The sequence below is a fragment of the Nycticebus coucang genome, chromosome 10 (assembly GCF_027406575.1).
Source record: "Nycticebus coucang isolate mNycCou1 chromosome 10, mNycCou1.pri, whole genome shotgun sequence".
Classification (NCBI taxonomy): domain Eukaryota; kingdom Metazoa; phylum Chordata; class Mammalia; order Primates; family Lorisidae; genus Nycticebus; species Nycticebus coucang.
This window is the reverse complement of record NC_069789.1, coordinates 80,272,046-80,290,028: the sequence shown is the minus strand read 5'-3', so window position 1 is coordinate 80,290,028 and position 17,983 is coordinate 80,272,046. Positions and strand designations below refer to the sequence as shown.

General features: G+C 45.9%; 1 protein-coding gene across 1 annotated transcript in view; it reads left to right on the top strand.

Annotated features, from left to right (window-relative positions):
- Positions 1-17,444, top strand: part of CACNA1E (calcium voltage-gated channel subunit alpha1 E) — a 514,949-nt gene extending 497,505 nt beyond the window's left edge. Inside the window, exons 46-50 of the mRNA XM_053606843.1 lie at positions 1,271-1,382; positions 4,178-4,306; positions 5,341-5,521; positions 7,268-7,458; positions 9,138-17,444. Coding sequence (XP_053462818.1) covers positions 1,271-1,382; positions 4,178-4,306; positions 5,341-5,521; positions 7,268-7,458; positions 9,138-9,680 — 1,156 coding nt within the window. The 3' untranslated portion in view covers positions 9,681-17,444. The remainder of the gene's footprint in view (positions 1-1,270; positions 1,383-4,177; positions 4,307-5,340; positions 5,522-7,267; positions 7,459-9,137) is intronic.
- Positions 17,445-17,983: the final 539 nt, after the last annotated feature.

Here is a 17,983-nt window from a genome sequence, read left to right as displayed (position 1 = left end):
GAGGCTGAGGCAAGAGAATCACCTAAGCCCAAGAGCTGGAAGTTGCTGTGAGCTGTGATGTCATGACACTCTACTGAGGGTGACAAAGTGAGACTCTATCTCTAAAAAAGAAAAAAGAATTAGATTACAATGTTTGCATTTCTTAGGTATAGTCCCTGTTGTAGTTGCGTCCCACCCTCAGGAGGTGTGCCATATTCCCCCACATTGTGTCCATTAAGTAGGAGCACACCAATCCCCCTCTTTCCTCTTCTCTCTCCCCCATATCCTCCCCTCTCCCCCACTCTTACCCTTTCCTTCCTTCCCCTTCCCCCATCTTGAATTGAATTGAGTTTTTCTCTTGTGTGGCTGTGTATTAGATAAGGACATTTGCACTAAACTATTTATCTCAGCTCAATTTACAGTTGCCAAGGTATGGAAACAACCTAAATGCCCATCAACCCAGGAATGGATTAACAAGCTGTGGTATATGTATACCATGGAATACTATTCAGCCACAAAAAAGGTAGAGACCTTGCCTCTTTAGTATTAACCTGGACAGAGGTGGAACACATTCTTCTTAGTAAAGCATCACAAGAATGGAGAAGCCAATGCACTAAATTCTAATATGAAGCTGGCTCTCCTTTCATTCAGAGGCAGACTTTGTCTGTGTCCTCTTTCTTCATGATGCCCTAGACCCCTTCCTGCATAGCCATAAACCCAGAGGTTTTCACATCCTCTATACACCTCTGAAATCATTCTACCAGTTCCTAAGCCAACAAACACAGTGTATGGTACAGAGTAGTCCTTCAGTAAGTGGTGATGGAATGGAACTGGATTGTTTGGCCAGAGATGTTGGCACAATAAGACCATATTCTTGCTGAAAGTGGGGAAATTTTTAAGAGACCGTGGCTGCTTAATATTTAAACAAACTGTTCACTGTTTAAACTATGGCATTTTTCCTCTGAATGGGGAAACTGAGCAGAAACAGGTTTACAATCTAGCATGGGTCTTCCATATGGCTGAGTGTGACAAATTATGTCATTTGTCACAGATATGCTAGTCGCCAGCAGAATGATGAATGGTTCCAAATGCAGGATGAAAACACCAGTTTCTCTCTTTTCCGATGCTTTTCTTTTTAATTTTCTATTTCAGGGCTAGCCACCTGTATGTTACTAGGCTTACATGCAAGCCATGGCTAACGGGCATTGCCTTGCTGGGAAGGAGGTCCTGTCTGGGGTGGGAGGTGTTACTTCCATCTCCCATTACCTCTGAATTTGACATTGCCTTTCAGGAGTGGCCGGAGTGGATACCCTTCGATGAGTCCACTCTCCCCTCAGGAAATTTTCCAGTTGGCTTGTATGGACCCAACCGATGATGGACAGTTCCAGGAGCAGCAGTCTCTGGTGAATGAACACATTATATGACCTCAAAAATAACTCTTTGGTTTCCTGATCCTGCCCATTCTCATTTTCAAATTTTTATTTCATAGCCATGATCAGGAAAATCCTTTCTGGTAGTCTAGCCACTCTGGGAGTTTTCTGCCTTCAAAACTTTCATGGCCCAACTTCTCATGTGCTCTGATGATGCTCCCTTTGTAGGTTTACAGAGCCAGAGGCCCCTTTCCTACTGCAGAACTTTAATTGCTACAGACCAAGTCCACTTAGTCTATATCCCTGAACATCAAATGTTAAAGGAAAAGTTACATATCAAATCTTGCCTTCAGTGGGGAGCTTTAAGAAGATTCATCTCAAAATAAGTGAATTAGTGCAGCCAGGTCCCACTTGTGGAGACAGAGTGTCAAACCTGGTGAGTCTCCTCTAGGACTCAGTGGCAGTGTATCTGCCAGGAGGTACCGAAGACGATTCCCCCTCTGCTTTGTGTGGGTTCAGACACAATGGCCCTTTTGATTATAATTCTACAAAATCAAATGCATCCCACTAGGTCTTGAAAGCCATTTCCCTAAGCAAACAATGAATTTTTATTAACATAAATGGTAAAATTCTGGAGAGATCTGTTGAGCTCACAGAAGAAAGGACAGATTGAAAGTAATCAACTTCACAATTATTCCTGGTCAGGAGCCACTAGCTCAGGTTTCCCCCAAGCATTCATTGATTGGACTGAACAGACAAAACCCAGCCTTTGCAGGAGTCCATATAGACAGATTGTCCTAAGTGATGTTCACATCACTTTGTGATGTATCTGTGGGTCTTCTCTCCCCTCTGTTTATCTCCTGACCCCTCTCTGCTGCTACTGTGCACCCCAGAGCCATCCCGAATGGATGCTGTGGGTGGAATGGGTGTATGATGGAATGAGTATCCCCTCACGGGTGATGGGGGAAGCACTTCCATAGCTCAAACAAGTGGGCAACTATTTCCCAGTTCTGTCTCCTATGAATGGTGAGACAGAGAATTGTACATGGTTGTGTTGTTGGGATAGCCTGGCCGGACACCCCCATTGCGTGAGTGATTGGCTAAGGATGTTCTTGGTTGAACAGGTGGGAATTCCTTGCCTTTCCCTCTAAGAAACTTAGCCCTGAGGCCTAGGCCCTAATTGGTACTGATAGTTTGATTCTTAGAAGGGCCTCTCAGCATTTTGCAGCTTGCCTGCCTGGTGATGTGTCTCATGAGAAAAAAAAAAAAATCTCAATAATATGTCCTTTCTTTCACAGGAAGACTTTATTACATCGTCCTTTCTGCGGGTTCCCCAGGGCTGAGCCGTAGTGCCAGAACTTTTGGGATATGTGTTCATCTCATTGTCAGTACTGGTGTCGGCCTGTGCTACACGCTCACCACTGTGTACTTCTGCCCATCCCTTGGGGCCCCTGCTCCACATCCTGAGGCGTGGCCATGATTTGTGTGTGTGTGTCTCACACCGCCTCTGACACCTGTAGACTGCAGTGTTGTTACCACATCTGTTTGGAGTCAGAACTGTGCGCTGTATAAAGCATGTACTGCAAACACTAACCTCCTCAGCTGTACACACCACATGCCCTGGGAGGGCATTCATCCCAAACATGCCAGAAACCACTCAGCCAAATGGGGCTGAGGGAGATCCCTGGCACCCTTTCTTTTGGGCAATGCCCTACTCATACACTCATATTTTTAGGGTATCATTTCCTAAATATAAAATAGCTTTTTTTCTGATATAGTCTCCAGATGCCCCCAATATTCTTAGATCTCTTTGTTGAGTGGCCCACATAAACCTGTCTAAGGCAGCTCTGTTCTTCATGCTAGTATACTAGCTGTCTGTCTAGAGTGCTTAAAACTGACAAACTAACATTCTGTAACCAGGAAAAGAATAAAATAGTTTTACAGAACCTTACAGATTTCCAGTCCAACCTGGTAACACTCTAGAGGGGCACAGCCTGATTTATTAATAGTAACTATTAGCTAGCCACAGGTGGCTATTTAGCACTTGAAATTGACATGATAATATTTGGATATATTAAGCTAAATAAGATTATGAAATTTTTCTTGTACTTTTAAAAGCATGTCACTTGGAAATTTAAAGTTATGTAAGTGGCTTGTGTTATAGTTCTGTGGGACTGCAGTAGTCCAGAGCATCCCTGACAGATGGCCACCCACCACATTTTTGGATGGTTTCAATCATAAGAAAACTCTTTTAGCTAATAAAGTCATATGTCTTAAGGCTTGAGAAGATATATTCAACATCAAAAATTGCTGTCTTCCCTTAAAATACTGGTTTCTACTTAATTGATAAAAGGCTTCTTCAAATTAAAATAACCCCAACATGGGTGGCGACTGTGGCTCAAAGGAGTAGGGCGCCAGCCCCATATGCTGGAGGTGGTGGGTCCAAACCCAGCCCTGGCCAAAAACTGCAAAAAGAAATAAATAAATAAAAATAACCCCAACATTACCACCTTCACATATCTAAAAGTATTCTGACCAACAATGTTTTGTAAAGCTATAAAGTCTGAAGTTAACCTTAGTGATAAAAAGATCATACTTGACCAGAAAAGGTGACTTTCACCTCTCAATCCTAAGTTAGAGCTTTTTTTTGTTTGGGACATCTGGTATACCACATATGTGTATAAACACATACATGTACAACTGAGACCTTAAAGATGCAAGTCTCTCTTCTGAAAGCCATTCTCGAGGAGGCCAAATAAGCCCACCGGAGGTGAGAAGCAATGAGATGGAACCAAGTCCCACAAGCTTGGCTGTGTGTTTATTTCTAGGAGCCAGAGGTTAGTGAATTAAAAACCGTGCAGCCCTCTAACCATGGCCTCTACCTTCCTCCGGACACCCAGGAGCATGCGGGATCTGGGAGGGCGTCCTCTATGCCACGTCTGACTATGGATCCCCAGGTAAAAAGCCAACACTACCTACCTTATGCAGTGGCATCCCGGGCTGTATTAGGTGGGTTATGAAATAATATCTGATATCTTAAGGTGAGCCTTGGCTTGCCCCACCCCTTCCCTAGTAGCAAAACCTGGCTCAGAGGCTGTTTGCACTGACCCCTGCCCACCATAGCCTAGCCAACCGAGAGGCATAACTCCCTCTGGATGGATTAAGCATCCTCAAGATTCAGCCAACCATGCAAGAAATATTTTCCAGGACTTTCTCTGTTTCCTCTCCTGCCTTTCCCAGCACATGCACAGTTACTTAAACACACAGCTCTGTGTCGGGACTGTCTGTCCTAACCAGTACAGGCCACGCCTCATTTCTTTGTCTGTTTTCCTGGCTTCTTTTTTCTGTCTGTCTGTCTTACATCAGGTTTTGACAGAGACAAGAAGTTTTTGTGAATTTGTTTGAACATCTGTGGCAAATCAAAATGCCTGTCTTCCGGGTGGGGCTGGATAGTATTGGCAGTAGAGGGAAAGTAGTGCCATCTTTGCAGTGGTTCGATTGAGAACTCTCTGGGGCGCTAGTGCTATAGGGTAGGTAGGGTCTTCTCTAGCAAGGGCATAAAAGAAAGGAAGAAAAGGCAAAACCATGTTTCTTTTCATGGCGTAGCCTTGTGGACAGTTGCTCTACATGTTTCAAAGCAGCTCAGTATCTGCTGCATCTCGTGGCTGAGCCCTGTTGGGTAGACGACTCTGTGAGATGCTTGCACAGTACCCATCTGTCTGCCTGGCCCTGCCCTAGTACATTGACCTGTTGCTTTCTTGAGCATGAAGATAAGATCCTGGACCAGTATCAGTGACCATGTTAACAAAATATAAGGATACTTTCTGGATCAGCCCCCTCCAGCTAAGATCTGAGCAAGAGGAATTCAAAGGAGGTTACAATCTGCAGGGGTCACAATTTGCAGTCCTCAGCAGTCTGTGCCGCTTCTTCTGTGCTTTTGGACCCCTTCAGCAGTTAATCCTGGCTTTTGTTTCTCTGCTCATATTTCCAGGTGATGACAGACCCAAGCTCTATGAGGCGTTCATTTTCCACCATTCGGGATAAGCGTTCAAATTCCTCCTGGCTGGAGGAGTTCTCCATGGAACGGAGCAGTGAAAACACCTACAAGTCGCGCCGTCGGAGTTACCACTCCTCCCTGCGGCTGTCAGCCCATCGCCTGAACTCTGACTCAGGTGAGCAGGTCTTCTGTGTCCCGCCCTTCCGTCAGGAAGCAGGCTGCTGCCCCAATGGACTTGTTCTGGCAAGGACTATAGGTAACTGGAACAGACTTCAGATAAAGACAAGGGCTGAGGAAAGAGAAAGATTCTCCTTACCCAAGAGGGTTCCCATACCTAATGTATATCCTGAAACAGCGGCCAAAGCCCTCTGTGTTCATCACAAAGGCTGATGCAATTCCTTCCTTCCAGGGTAATTGAAGGAGGTTTTCACATACCCTTTTCAAAACTACTTGGTTCCTTAGGTGTATATTAGAGAACCAAACCGAACAAACATGCTACCTGGAATTGCTTTCTATATTTGAGTTTCATTTAAGAGTTTTACTTTTTTATTGTTTATTTTATAATGACAGGGTCTAGCTCTGTCTCCTGGGCTAGACTGCAGTGGCATCATCATAGCTCACTGCAGTATTAAACCTCTGGACTCAAGTGATTCTCCTGCCTTAGCCTCTCTCAAGTAGCCAGGACTATAACCATATGCCACCACAGCTAATTTTTCTATTTTTTGTAGAGACAGGGTCTTGCACTTGTTCAGACTGGTCTCAAAATTCCTGGCCCCAAGCAATCCTCCTGCCTTAGCCTCCCAGAGTGCTAGGATTATAGGCATAAGCCACCGTGCCTAGCCAAGAGTTGTTTTTTTGTTTTTTTTTTTTTTGATGGAAAAGTGTTATACTGATTTTTTTAAATAACAAAAAGAAAATAGTTAGTGTGGTTTGACCTTTTTATTTTAGCTGAAAAGGCAGTGATTTACCCCATATCATAGAGGCAGTACATGGCAGAATTCAGACTAGAACTGATAGCCTTTTGCTTCTTACCCTGGCATTATGTTATGTGTGTCATTATTTAGTGCATAGAAACATAATTCCCTTCTGCTGGTGCCGTCTTCCCCTAAAAAAGTTACATGTCCTGGCTGGGCGTTGTGGCGGGCACCTGTAGTCCCAGCTACATGGGAGGCTGAGACAAGAGAATCGCCTAAGCCCAGGAGTTGGAGGTTGCTGTGAGCTGTGACGCTCCGGCACTACCAAGGGTGACAAAGTGAGACTCTGTCTAAAAAATAAAAATAAAAAAATGTTATGTTTAGGACATAGAGAATTCCTGAGCCATATTGCTGGCAAAGATGCTATCTCTATTACGTCTAGCATAAGTGGAAGCAGAACTGATTGCATACATGTCTGTCTAGAGGCAACTTGCAGACTTACCTGATCATAGAAGGGTAATTTTCTAGCCTGCCTTTCTTTCCTGCTTCTTCAGATCATCTGTTGACATGCTTGGAGAAGCCATGGATTTTTAGGGGCCTGTCTTAATTCAGGTTGCCACAACAAATTACTGTAGACTGGACAGCTTTAGCAAGCAACATTTATTTGTCATGGTTTTGGAGGCTGGGAAATCCAAGTGAAGGTGCCGGCAGATCCTGAGTCTTGTGAGGTTTGCTCCCACCTTTTTGTCCTAACATAGCAGAGAGAGAGGAAGAAGCTCTGTCATGTCTGTTTTTATGAGGGCACTCCTGCCATGATGAGGTCCCACCTGCGGACACCACCTTAACAAGGAGTTAATGCCCAGCGTCTGTATCTGGAGAGATGGGAACAAGCAGTGCATTCCAGGGCTCAGTCCCAGGTTGTGATGCAACACCAGTGAAACCTCTCTTCCCCTTCAGTAGCCAGTGTGAGTTGAATCATAACCAGGGGTTGTTGTCATCTCTCACAGGCCACAAGTCCGATGCCCACCGTTCAGGGGGCAGGGAGCGGGGACGATCAAAAGAGCGAAAACATCTCCTCTCTCCTGATGTTTCACGCTGCAATTCAGAGGAGCGAGGGACCCAGGCCGACTGGGAGTCCCCAGAGCGCCATCAGTCCAGGTCACCCAGCGAGGGCAGATCACAGACCCCAAACAGACAGGTGAGCGTGGAGAGAAAACCGGGGCCTGCAGGACAGGGCAGGGAAGACTGGAACATTAGGTGCAGCCACCATTAAGCACCCACAGAGACCTGAGCTTCACAGGAAGCAAACCCCCCTTGTGCAGGGAGGTCAAAGGTGCTCTGAATTCACAGAAAACCGGGTTTCCCCCAAGAAAGATGATGGTGCACCTAGAGGTCATGCTGTTCCAACCCTCAAGATCCGGAGATACAAATAAGTACACATATGTCTCAGCCAGATGTGGAAGGAAAGGATAGTCCTTCAGCCAGAAAAGTTTGCCCATTGTGTGATCCTTAGTATTAGTGGGGATAGTTACTCATCTCTCAGCCCAGGATTCATAAAAGCAACTCAACGTCACTTACCCAACTTTTGGCCATCCCAATAGGATGACTGTGTCTTTCCTCCCAGCTTTTTGCTGAACCACCAGCCTATGCCTAGGAAATAAATACCGGAGCTGTATGAACATGTCCTTTGTCCCTGTGATACTCCACACTCCCAGCCCTAGATCTCTGATCAAGGCTCTGTGAACCCAGATGGGAGACTTGCTTAACAGAAACAATTAGTGGGGAAGAGGCCGGGCTACCAAAGCAGACTTCTGGAGGCATGGGCAGTTTAGAAATTGATCTTGTAGAAGAGTAGTTTTCAAATTTTAATAGAGAACAGAACCACCTAGGAAGCTTACTGCACATCCTTGGGACTTCAAAAACTCCAGTGAGGCTACATGAAAGTGAGGCTCAGAAACCTGCATTGGAAAGGATCCCTCCCCAGGAGATTCTGGAGGTCCATTCACCAACACCTGGGTTCAGGTACTGTTGGGAATAACTAAGGTCGAGTGAGACCTGAACCAACAGATGTGTGTGGGGTGTAGAAGCTGAGTTCAGCAAACCCCTGAAGACAGGGAAGGATTTGTAATTCCCTTAGAACTCACTTCTTAGGAAAGGCTTCCCGATCAGAGCATTCATTCACCTTTCACGGAGTTGTCTTTCTTTCCCTGCGCTCCTCGTTAGGTGTACAGCTTCCAGCTCTGTGCTTGCTGTGTGGCCCTACAGTGCTAACATTGCTTGAGAGCTTGCTCTTAGTGCAGGATCCCAGGCCTCACTGCAGATCTGCTGAGCCTGCATGTGCAGTCTAACTAGACCCCCAAATTCATATGCACTTAAAAGTTAAGATGTGGGGCAGCGCCTGTGGCTCAGTCAGTAAAGGCGCCGGCCCCATATACCAAGGGTGGCGGGTTCAAACCCGGCCCTGGCTGAACTGCAACCAAAAAATAGCTGGGCGTTGTGGCGGGCGCCTGTAGTCCCAGCTACTCGGGAGGCTGAGGCAAGAGAATCACTGAAGCCCAGGAGTTGGAGGTTGCTGTGAGCTGTGTGAGGCCACGGCACTCTACCAAGGGCTATAAAGTGAAACTCTGTCTCTACAAAAAAAAAAAAAAAAAGTTAAGATGTCCTTGTCTAGGTGCTATAGGTTCCTGGGTCTCTTCAATCCCTGCATCCCCAAGTGGGTGTGCATAGTGCCACCACTATGGGCTCCACTTATGGCCTTCCTCCTCCAGAGGTCAGACTCCAAGGCTCTCTACAGAAGAGGCCAGGGACATTGACAGGGTCCCAAATGGGAATCCTGCCAAGCCCAATCTGACATGCCCTGTCTCTCCTGCTATACAGGGCACAGGCTCCCTGAGTGAGAGCTCCATCCCCTCCATCTCTGACACCAGCACCCCAAGACGCAGTCGTCGGCAGCTGCCTCCTGTCCCACCAAAGCCTCGGCCCCTCCTTTCCTACAGCTCCCTGATGCGACACACTGGCAGCGTCTCTCCACCCGCTGATGGAAGTGAGGGGGGCTCCCCACTGACCTCCCAAGCTCTGGAAAGCCACAGCGCTTGCCTAACCGAGTCTTCCAACTCCCCACACCCCCAGCAGGGCCAGCACCCTTCCCCACAGCGCTATATCTCCGAGCCCTACCTGGCTCTGCATGAAGACTCCCACGCCTCGGACTGTGGCGAGGAGGAGACGCTCACCTTCGAAGCAGCCGTGGCTACCAGCCTGGGCCGCTCCAACACCATTGGCTCGGCCCCGCCCCTGCGGCACAGCTGGCAGATGCCCAATGGGCACTATCGGCGGCGGAGGCGTGGGGGGCCTGGGCCGGGCATGATGTGTGGGGCTGTCAGCGACCTCCTAAGCGACACGGAAGAAGATGACAAATGCTAGAGGCTGCTCCCCCCTCCGATGCATGCTCTCTCACACGGAGAAAACCAAGACCGAATTGGGAAGCCCGTGCGGCCCGGGGGGGAGGAAGAGGGGAAAGGAAGGCAGAGGACACGTGCATCACCGGAGACTCGGAAGTGAAAGACAATCAGAAAACCAGTCACACCACCAAACTGCTTCATTCCCCTTTGCAAGATGGGCACTGCCATAGTTCTGCCTCTTTGCTGGGGAAAGAAAACACAGGAGCGTGGGGGGGATTCCCAAGGTAAAAGGGACATGAGGACGGCTTTGCTAGCCCTTGCCCCTTCCCATTTTTCTAAACGCTGTGGAGGGACCTAGCTGGCCTGTGTCTACGCTCATTGTCCAGAGAAGCCTGGAAGACTTTCTGGCTCTTAACTGGGGAGTAGTGTGGAGACCACAGTAGAGGAATCTCCTCCCTCACCAGCTCTCATGCCTCAGCCAGCACCACTGCCACCTGGGCAACTGCAGCAGCATGCATTATCCTGTGGCTTTCTTCCCCCAAAGAGGCGCAGGCTAAGCCAGGAGCATCGGATGCCAAGGGGAGGCTGAAGTGGAAGGGTCAGGGCACTGTGGCCACAGCAGAAAGGGCTGGTCTGGGTGAGAAAAGCCATAGCCCAGTGGCCCCCACCGTGAGGAGAGGGTCCAAGCAACAGAAGTGATGGTGCTGGGGAGGGGGACAGCCCCCTTTCCTTGAGGCCTGTTGCCTGCACAGTAGGTGCTGTGTCACTTAGGGTAGGTAAGGAGGTCTTCCAGGGTCCACAAGGTGCCTGAGGCTCTGGTAAGGGTGATAGTAAAAGCCCTATGTAAAAGGGTGATAGTAAAAGCCCTGGAGTAAAAGCTCCACCCACCTTGTGGAGCTCAGCCACAGTGCTGGTGACCATGCTGTCCCAGGCTTTGGCCCTTTAGTTGTGGAGGAACCCTCAGAGGGTGGAGGCAGGGGGTACCTAAGGAACTGAAGGCAGAGTCTGCTTTCCAACCAGTATAGAAGCAATTCAATATGTGTAACAGTGCCACAGCCGTACCAGCACATTCTGGCTGAAGTCAGCCCACACTCTGGTCCGGGGGGCAGTGGGCCTCTCTGCCAAGCCCAGCGAGGCTACATGCCAGAGGCCTGGCCTTCCCTGCCACTCGCCTAAGAGAGCAGGACACACATATCCAAGTGGGCCACCTCTCATTGGGCGGGGACTTCCTTAAGGATGCAAAGGCTGGTAGACAGAAACAAGAGAAGCTTCAGTGAAAGAGTCTGAACTTCCTGAGGACCTCTCATGAGGAGGAACCATGGGGTCTGCAGCTTCTGCAGCAGATTTGGGGTTGAGGGTCAGTTTGTCAGGATGCATTAAGGTGATTAGTAAATATACCTCAGCTTAGACCTGGGCTGCTGCTCCTTCTAGCAAAGCAGGCTCCAGTGGGGCCCAAGTCACCCCTGAATATTTTTCTGGGCCAGGACTGGGTTTCACCCCTACCCAGAGTAAGAGCTGGGTAGAAGACAGCCTCAGGCCACCGTGTCATTCCTAACCATCCCAGTGTGGAAAAACTGAGAGACAGTGCCCTTTCTTGGCTAGCCACTGAGCCTTTGGTATATAGTTCCATCTGAGGGAACACATAACTGGCTTCATCTGATGGAAATGCACCCTCTCCTTAAGTTCCTCCCCAGTACTGTCACAGCAGATGGGCAGCTGCCCTAGAAAGGGTGCCAGGCAGGGCCATCCTTTCCCAGCAGGAGCAGATGGAACCTGCCACCCAGGAGTCTCCACAGGGGGACACTGAGGCCCCTGCACTGAGGGCTCCATGGACAAACACTTTATCCTCCTGCCCTAACAGGCTCTACCCCTTAGTTAGGAGCAGTCTGTGGCTGTTATTTTTCTTAGAAGGAGCCTGTTCTTCTTTTTTCTTACGAAAGTATTTCCTTTTTTTTTGTTTGTTTAGTTTTTTTGTTTTGGTTTTTGTTTTTTTTTACTTTTTAGATTGAAACAGAAATAAGGCCTCTACTTTGGCCCTGATAAGCTTAAATTCAAATATGTGGCTAGAGAATCCTTTGTCATGGCCCTGCCTTCTCTTCTTGCTATGGATGGAGTTTTATGACCAATGGTCAGCCCCCAAACCAAAGTAGCTCCAAGACAGGAGGCCGGTGTGGCCGAGACAGAGCTCTCAGACCCTCTTCCATCTTCATTTTCCTCTCCCACTTAGCTCCTGTGTGCTGGAGGGTGGCTGGGAATGTTTAATACATATAACACCCCGATCCTAACAGGCATGATCGTTCCCTAAGAATGACGCTGGGCCTTGTGTTGTTTTTAAGGTTTCCTCTGCTCAGCGTCATTTCATGCCAAAGTGCTGCTATGGGCTGCTTTGTGTGCACACAATTGCTTTTTTTCCACCTTGGAAATGCGGCTTTCCCTAGGGAAAGGCCTCCAACAAGACGACCATTCTGAGCCAGCAAGTCTATTGCACGATGTTTTGAGAAAGGGAACTGCAGTGATACCCTATGCCACTTCAACAGTAGGAGAAATGTAGGCTGAGAGCAATGGCCAGAAGTGGAATTTGCCTGCAAACAATAGTATCAGCAGTGAATTCACTGTGTCGAGAAACCTCACAAGTATGAGTCCTGAATAAAGTGTTGTGAAGCTCTGCAGATGCAGTCACCTGACCACCTGGTTTTTCTAGTACCAATGAACTTATGAACTTCTTTTATTCAGCTTCCCTTGACCAAGAAATTGGGTTTCTTTTCCCTTAACTTGCACTTACTCTTCTATTAAGATGAGAAAATAAAAGAGAATTTTCTGTTAAGTCACGAACTCATTCTCCTAATCTTCTTTGGTTTCCGGCTGCCTCTGAATAAATGTGAATGCCAGCCTTCCCTTTTACAGCTGATCAGGACTTCCTTTCCTAGGTATCAGATTCTGCCTCTTTTCTTTCCCTTGACAAGAGGCCCCTGTGGTCTCAGACCCATGCTTCTCTTTAGATTAAAAATGATGGCAGCACCTTGAGAAATTCTATGCAAAAGAAGATGACAACCAGGGTCTGCCCTCAGAAGAGTCTTTAGTCATATGTTCAGTTTCCCTTGCTAATATCAGTGACAGAGGAAAAGAAACCAAGGCAGTGTGACGTTCTAGCGAGGCCTGTGTGTAGATGCTCCTCAGGTCACCTGAGGCTCCGGGAAGATGCAGGGTGGGGATGCACACCTCTGTCTTCTCCTCTGTGTCTCTCTCTGCATCTCTCTGTATTTCCTTCCCTTTCCATCACCAGGAGGACAGAGTGCTACCAGGCCTTTGGACCAGGCCAGGGCCAGCATAGAATTACCTGCCCTGTGAAGGGACAATATCCTCTAGCAACCCGTAGGCTCCAAAAGAGCCATGAGCAGTTACTATTCTTCTAGCTGAAAAAAATGTTTCTGTTCTTGGCTTCACTTGTATTCCCACTCAGTGTCCCTGTAGTGTACTGAGATCACCAAGAACAATTTCCCTGAATGCTACATGCTCTGGGTTTTGTCCTAACTCTGGGGCCACAAAAAGAAGACCACCATGTTCTGCCCCTCAACTAGTATCTCCCTTCCCCACACTGATCCACCTCCCTCTAGAGCAGGTGTCCTCAAACTGCGGCCCGCGGGCTACATGAAGCAGTGTGAATTGTATTTGTTCTCATTTTGTTTTTTACTTCAACATAAGCTATGTGCAGTGTGCATAGGAATTTGTTCATAGTTTTTGGGTTTTTTTTAAGCTATAGTCCTGCCCTCCAACGGTCTGAGGGACAGTGAATTGGCCCCCTGTTTTAAAAGTTTGAAGACGCCTGCTCTAGAGTCCATGTGGTGAGCCTGAAGGTCCTCTGCCTTCCATTTTCCCATTCTGGCCTTCGCTTTGCTGCATGTTAGCACGGACCCATCCCTTGAGATGGTTACCTCGATCTGATCCAAGCCTATTTGCAGGCCTGACTGCTCTCCCATGCTCAGCTGTTGGGGAATGCCGTGTGCTAACGAAACATGGTTTGCAACTCACCTGGTGATCTTCAGAAGATGATCTGACACAGGGTGTTAAGGTGCAGGGACTATTGGGTGGGTAAAGTGTAGACAAAATGTCCATGTACTGGATAAAAGCTCACTGCCAGTAAATTAGGTCTCTCCTGAAATAATAGAATAAAATGTTAAGTAATTTTGATTTTTATAAAATAAGTTCTAAATTTTCCATCATATTCTGTTTCCTCTGGATGTCTCATTTTTGGACAGTGTGTTTCTTCAATATGTAGAGCCAGGGACAAGTTGAGAAATTCTTTGTCAACTTGCTTATAGTCTATAATTATATATAAATATCTAAAGAAAGGGCAAATGTACAGCATAAGGGGAGCAGATTGACATTGACCTTTGAGGGATTTTTGTGAGACTTTAAGGTTAAGGAATTTACTGCTGTTTTTGTTAATCGGTTTCACATCTATTTGTTATGAAGTGTCTCCATGCTTTTGTGTGGATTTGCTCCCATTAGCTCTCTCTCCCACCTGCAGGTCCTTCCCTCCTGGATCTTAGTGCATTGAGTACCATCAAAGACGTGTGGGGAGGACTTTATGATGCAGGAAAGAAAGAAGAAGCAGGTCCCTAGCAAGTGAACAAGAATCTTTAAAGAATCAGGTCCAGATTTAGATAATTTATCTTTAAAATATGTCCTCACTAAGGCTCTTGTTTTAACAAAAGCCACACAAAATCAGCTCAAGGGTCATCACCTAAATTTCCATGAAGGTAATCAAAGAGATCCCACATTCATAAGCACTGCCCATACCAGGAGCTTTGGGGTTTGGATTTATTTTTTTTCCTTTTTTTGGTTTCTGATTTTTCTTCTCTGAACCATCCCGTAACTATAGCCAGGTCTACCCCAGATAAAGCAGCAGCTGATGCCATCTCTGCTAGCTGCACAGGGAGAGCTCAGCTCATGTAGGGGTTTTGTCAGCTGTCATGTGCTGCAACTCACTTGGAACAGAACTATCTTTGGTTACCTGTGGTCATCTTTTTCAGTCCTTGATCCTACTTTCTGCTTTGACCTTCTGAGGCTTATGCATCCCAGGGAGAACCCACCAAGCCAAAGAAAAAAGAGTCAAAGATTGTCCCAACCTACCCAAAGGAGCTAAAATTCTTCTCTGAACAAAACTCAAGCCAGTTGGACAGACTGGCTGAGCAGTATTAATGGGGCTCACAACAGAGTCCGAACAGTGGTTGGTAAGACTGGTGTGCCCCAAAGCACCCTTCTATTTTTATAGTCTTCTTTCCTTCTGCCCACCCTCTGTCTCCATGCTATACGTAAGGAGATTAGTATCTTGATGTTTAAATGTGAAGAGATTTTAGAATAAGCCATGTTACTATGTCAATACATTATGAAGTTTGAGTTCTTATTTCTGGAGGCATGAAAGAGTTGAGTAGATCAGGTAGAAGAAGGTGCAGGGATTTATGTTTATTTTTATTTGTTTGGCTAGCTTCTGGGTTTTTTTCTAACAGACCTGTTCTAGAAAAGCAGACAAGGATAAATTTGTGCTCCGCAATTTTTCCAAATCTGCTTTAAGAATCATTTTCCATCTAATTTAATGATATGATACTTCAGTAAAAAATCTGAGGTTACAAAACCAGCTCCTCCTCCTTTTCTCACTGGTCTCCCTTGTTTCCTTCTTTCTCGTTGTGTCTAAGTTAATCTCTGCCTTGGTCTCTACATCCACATCTCTGTCTCTTCTCTTTTTAAGGACTTAAAATATGACTTAAATCAATGAAAAACTACCTGAAAACTTCAGTGAAAGCTAAGGAAATAATAGTACATAGAATTTTTTCAGGACATCTTTAACCAATAAATACAAAATTTATGTATTCATAATTTTTTTAAACAGTGTAGTAATCTGGTAAATGAAAACTATTAGAAGTCAAAAATTATATTCCAGCCTTCCATACCAAAATTTGTGCCTTCAGCAAGCATCTCTTTACTTTCCCTTGTTGGGAAGATGGAAATAACAACGTGTGGCTAACTCATGGCTCTGTCAAGTGTTTGTAAGTTAATAATACATAATTTAAAGCACTTAATCTTCATAAGTCCATTTAGAAAAACCTTCACCTGTTATATCCCATGAAGGACCTATGGAATTATTGGCATTGCTATAAGCATTTAATTTTTTTTTTGGAAGAAACTTCATGTTTAATGGAACCTGAATCCAGGATGTGCTATAATTTTACACTCTATTCTTTCCATTTTCCCTTATTCCTTTTATTAACTCTCCAATTAAAAGAAAAGAAATAGACTTCTATTTTAATCCAGGAAGATGAGTTTTCATGTCCTGAGCTTCCCGGTATCATCTTCTCTCCGTGGACACTTCAGCCTGACCACAAGCTAACACTTAGCATGTTCATCCACACACCTGCTCCAACCTAGCACTGGAAATATAAATAAGTTTTTCTTGCTCTTCTTGTTCTGTAAGTTTGTCAGAGATAAGAATGGACTTCTCTATATATTCTAGAATCAGATCCTAGAATTTGTTCCAGGTGGTACCACTTCCTCTTCGATTCACTCAGAGAATGACCCCCAAACTGAAAGGGAGTTTAAACCATATTTGCAAAATATGAATTTGACTTTATTCATCAGTTCAGTTGTTTTCTTTCCAGTATTTTGATTTCTTATGGCAATGGCCTGTAGCACCCAAGAACCACCACCCAAAACAAACCTAGTAAAGAGATGAGTAGGGAAAAACACACTCAAAATTTCAAAGTGCCATTAATCAATTTTTTAAAAATAAAGGAAATATGAAATGAGGGCTAAACAATGTAATAGAACTGCCTGTTAAAGTATACAGTAGTTGTGGTCTTAGTTACATTTGGTGGAGAATTGTATAATATTAAGCAGATCCCAGCAGATTTAGTAAAAACATAGGTATTGAATTCTAATGGCTACCAACGGGGGTATATATATACTTAGCCTGCAGGCTGAACTTTAGTCAGCGTTTTTCTATCCTGGTGTTTTGTGAACAAGCCAAAATTTATATAAAGCCACCCTAAGTGCTGCAATTGCAGAGGAATTTGCCTCTTGGTGACATTAGAGAGCAGTCCAGTTCCCCTCAAACAGAGTCCAAGATCTTGAACTTGCCCAGAAAAACAATGGAGGAGAAAAATCTGATGCACCAAGTGCGTTTGGCATTCGTAGCTGGGACAACTGAGTGGAGGGGGCGGAGAGACACTATAGAACAAAGACAAGGTCGAGGTGGGAAAATAGTGGCAAATTCCAGAAGAGGACAGGCTTAGAGATGTATTATATTTCCATCTTGGATGCCCTTTTTTACTTAGATTATGGGTAAACTCCTTAGCATAATACTGGATTTGGAGAAGTCCTTTCCATTAAACTCACCTAGGGTAGTGGATTTGAAGGCCTCAGAGGATTAACAGGTTCCTAATTTTTTTTTTCCAGAACTGAGAGATGGAGAGAAAGGAGGTTCTTGCTTTAAAGCAGCCCAAAGACAATCTTTATGACTTCAGCAACTTTTCAATGTAGTAGTGCTAATATGGAGAGGTTACATTAACCATCCTAGTGGTATAAATGCCATGGGAGGGAAGAGGGGACAGTGAGTGGGACAGGGGGAGAGCTTTGTCAGGGTTAGGTTTCAAACTCTGCAGGGTACAACAGTACCAACCTCAAAGAATAACACAGCAAGGAGGTGGACTATGGGGTCCATACTCTCTGTCCTTTGGGCCCCATGGTCAGGCCATTCCCACCGTGATTCGCTCTTACGGGATGAGCACATCAGGTGAGATCGGGAGGGAAATTGGGTGCTCTGCCTCAGGCTATGAAGATGCTGTCACCCCCATTATAAACCATGTGCTAGTCAAGCCCACGAGACACTGTGGCGTGCCAGCCTAACACCCCTGCAGTCACGGTGTTCGAATAGCAGCCCATGCTGGCCTGCCCAGGGTGTGGGTGCAGCTCTCCTAAAGCCAGAGTTCAGCACTGCTTGTTGGCCAGGTGGATATTCTGTATCATAGATGCTCGTTTGGATCCAAAAGGAAAACCATTAATAATAAAAGAAAGATGAAAAACTTTAATGTTTTTTTTGGGGGGAGGGGGGTCAAAGAAAAGAATAAATAAATAAAATCTTGTTGTAAAGAATTTATCAGCCTGATTCCCTTCACTTGACTTGTTTCTTCATTCCTATCAAAAAGGGAGATGACAGCAGGAAGCCTGGCTGGGACACTCAGGGTGAGCTGGTAGCTGCTTCCGCACCTCAGCCTCAGCCAGGTAGGAGGAATTCCAGAGGCTTTTAAATTTCTAGTGACATCTTGGCTC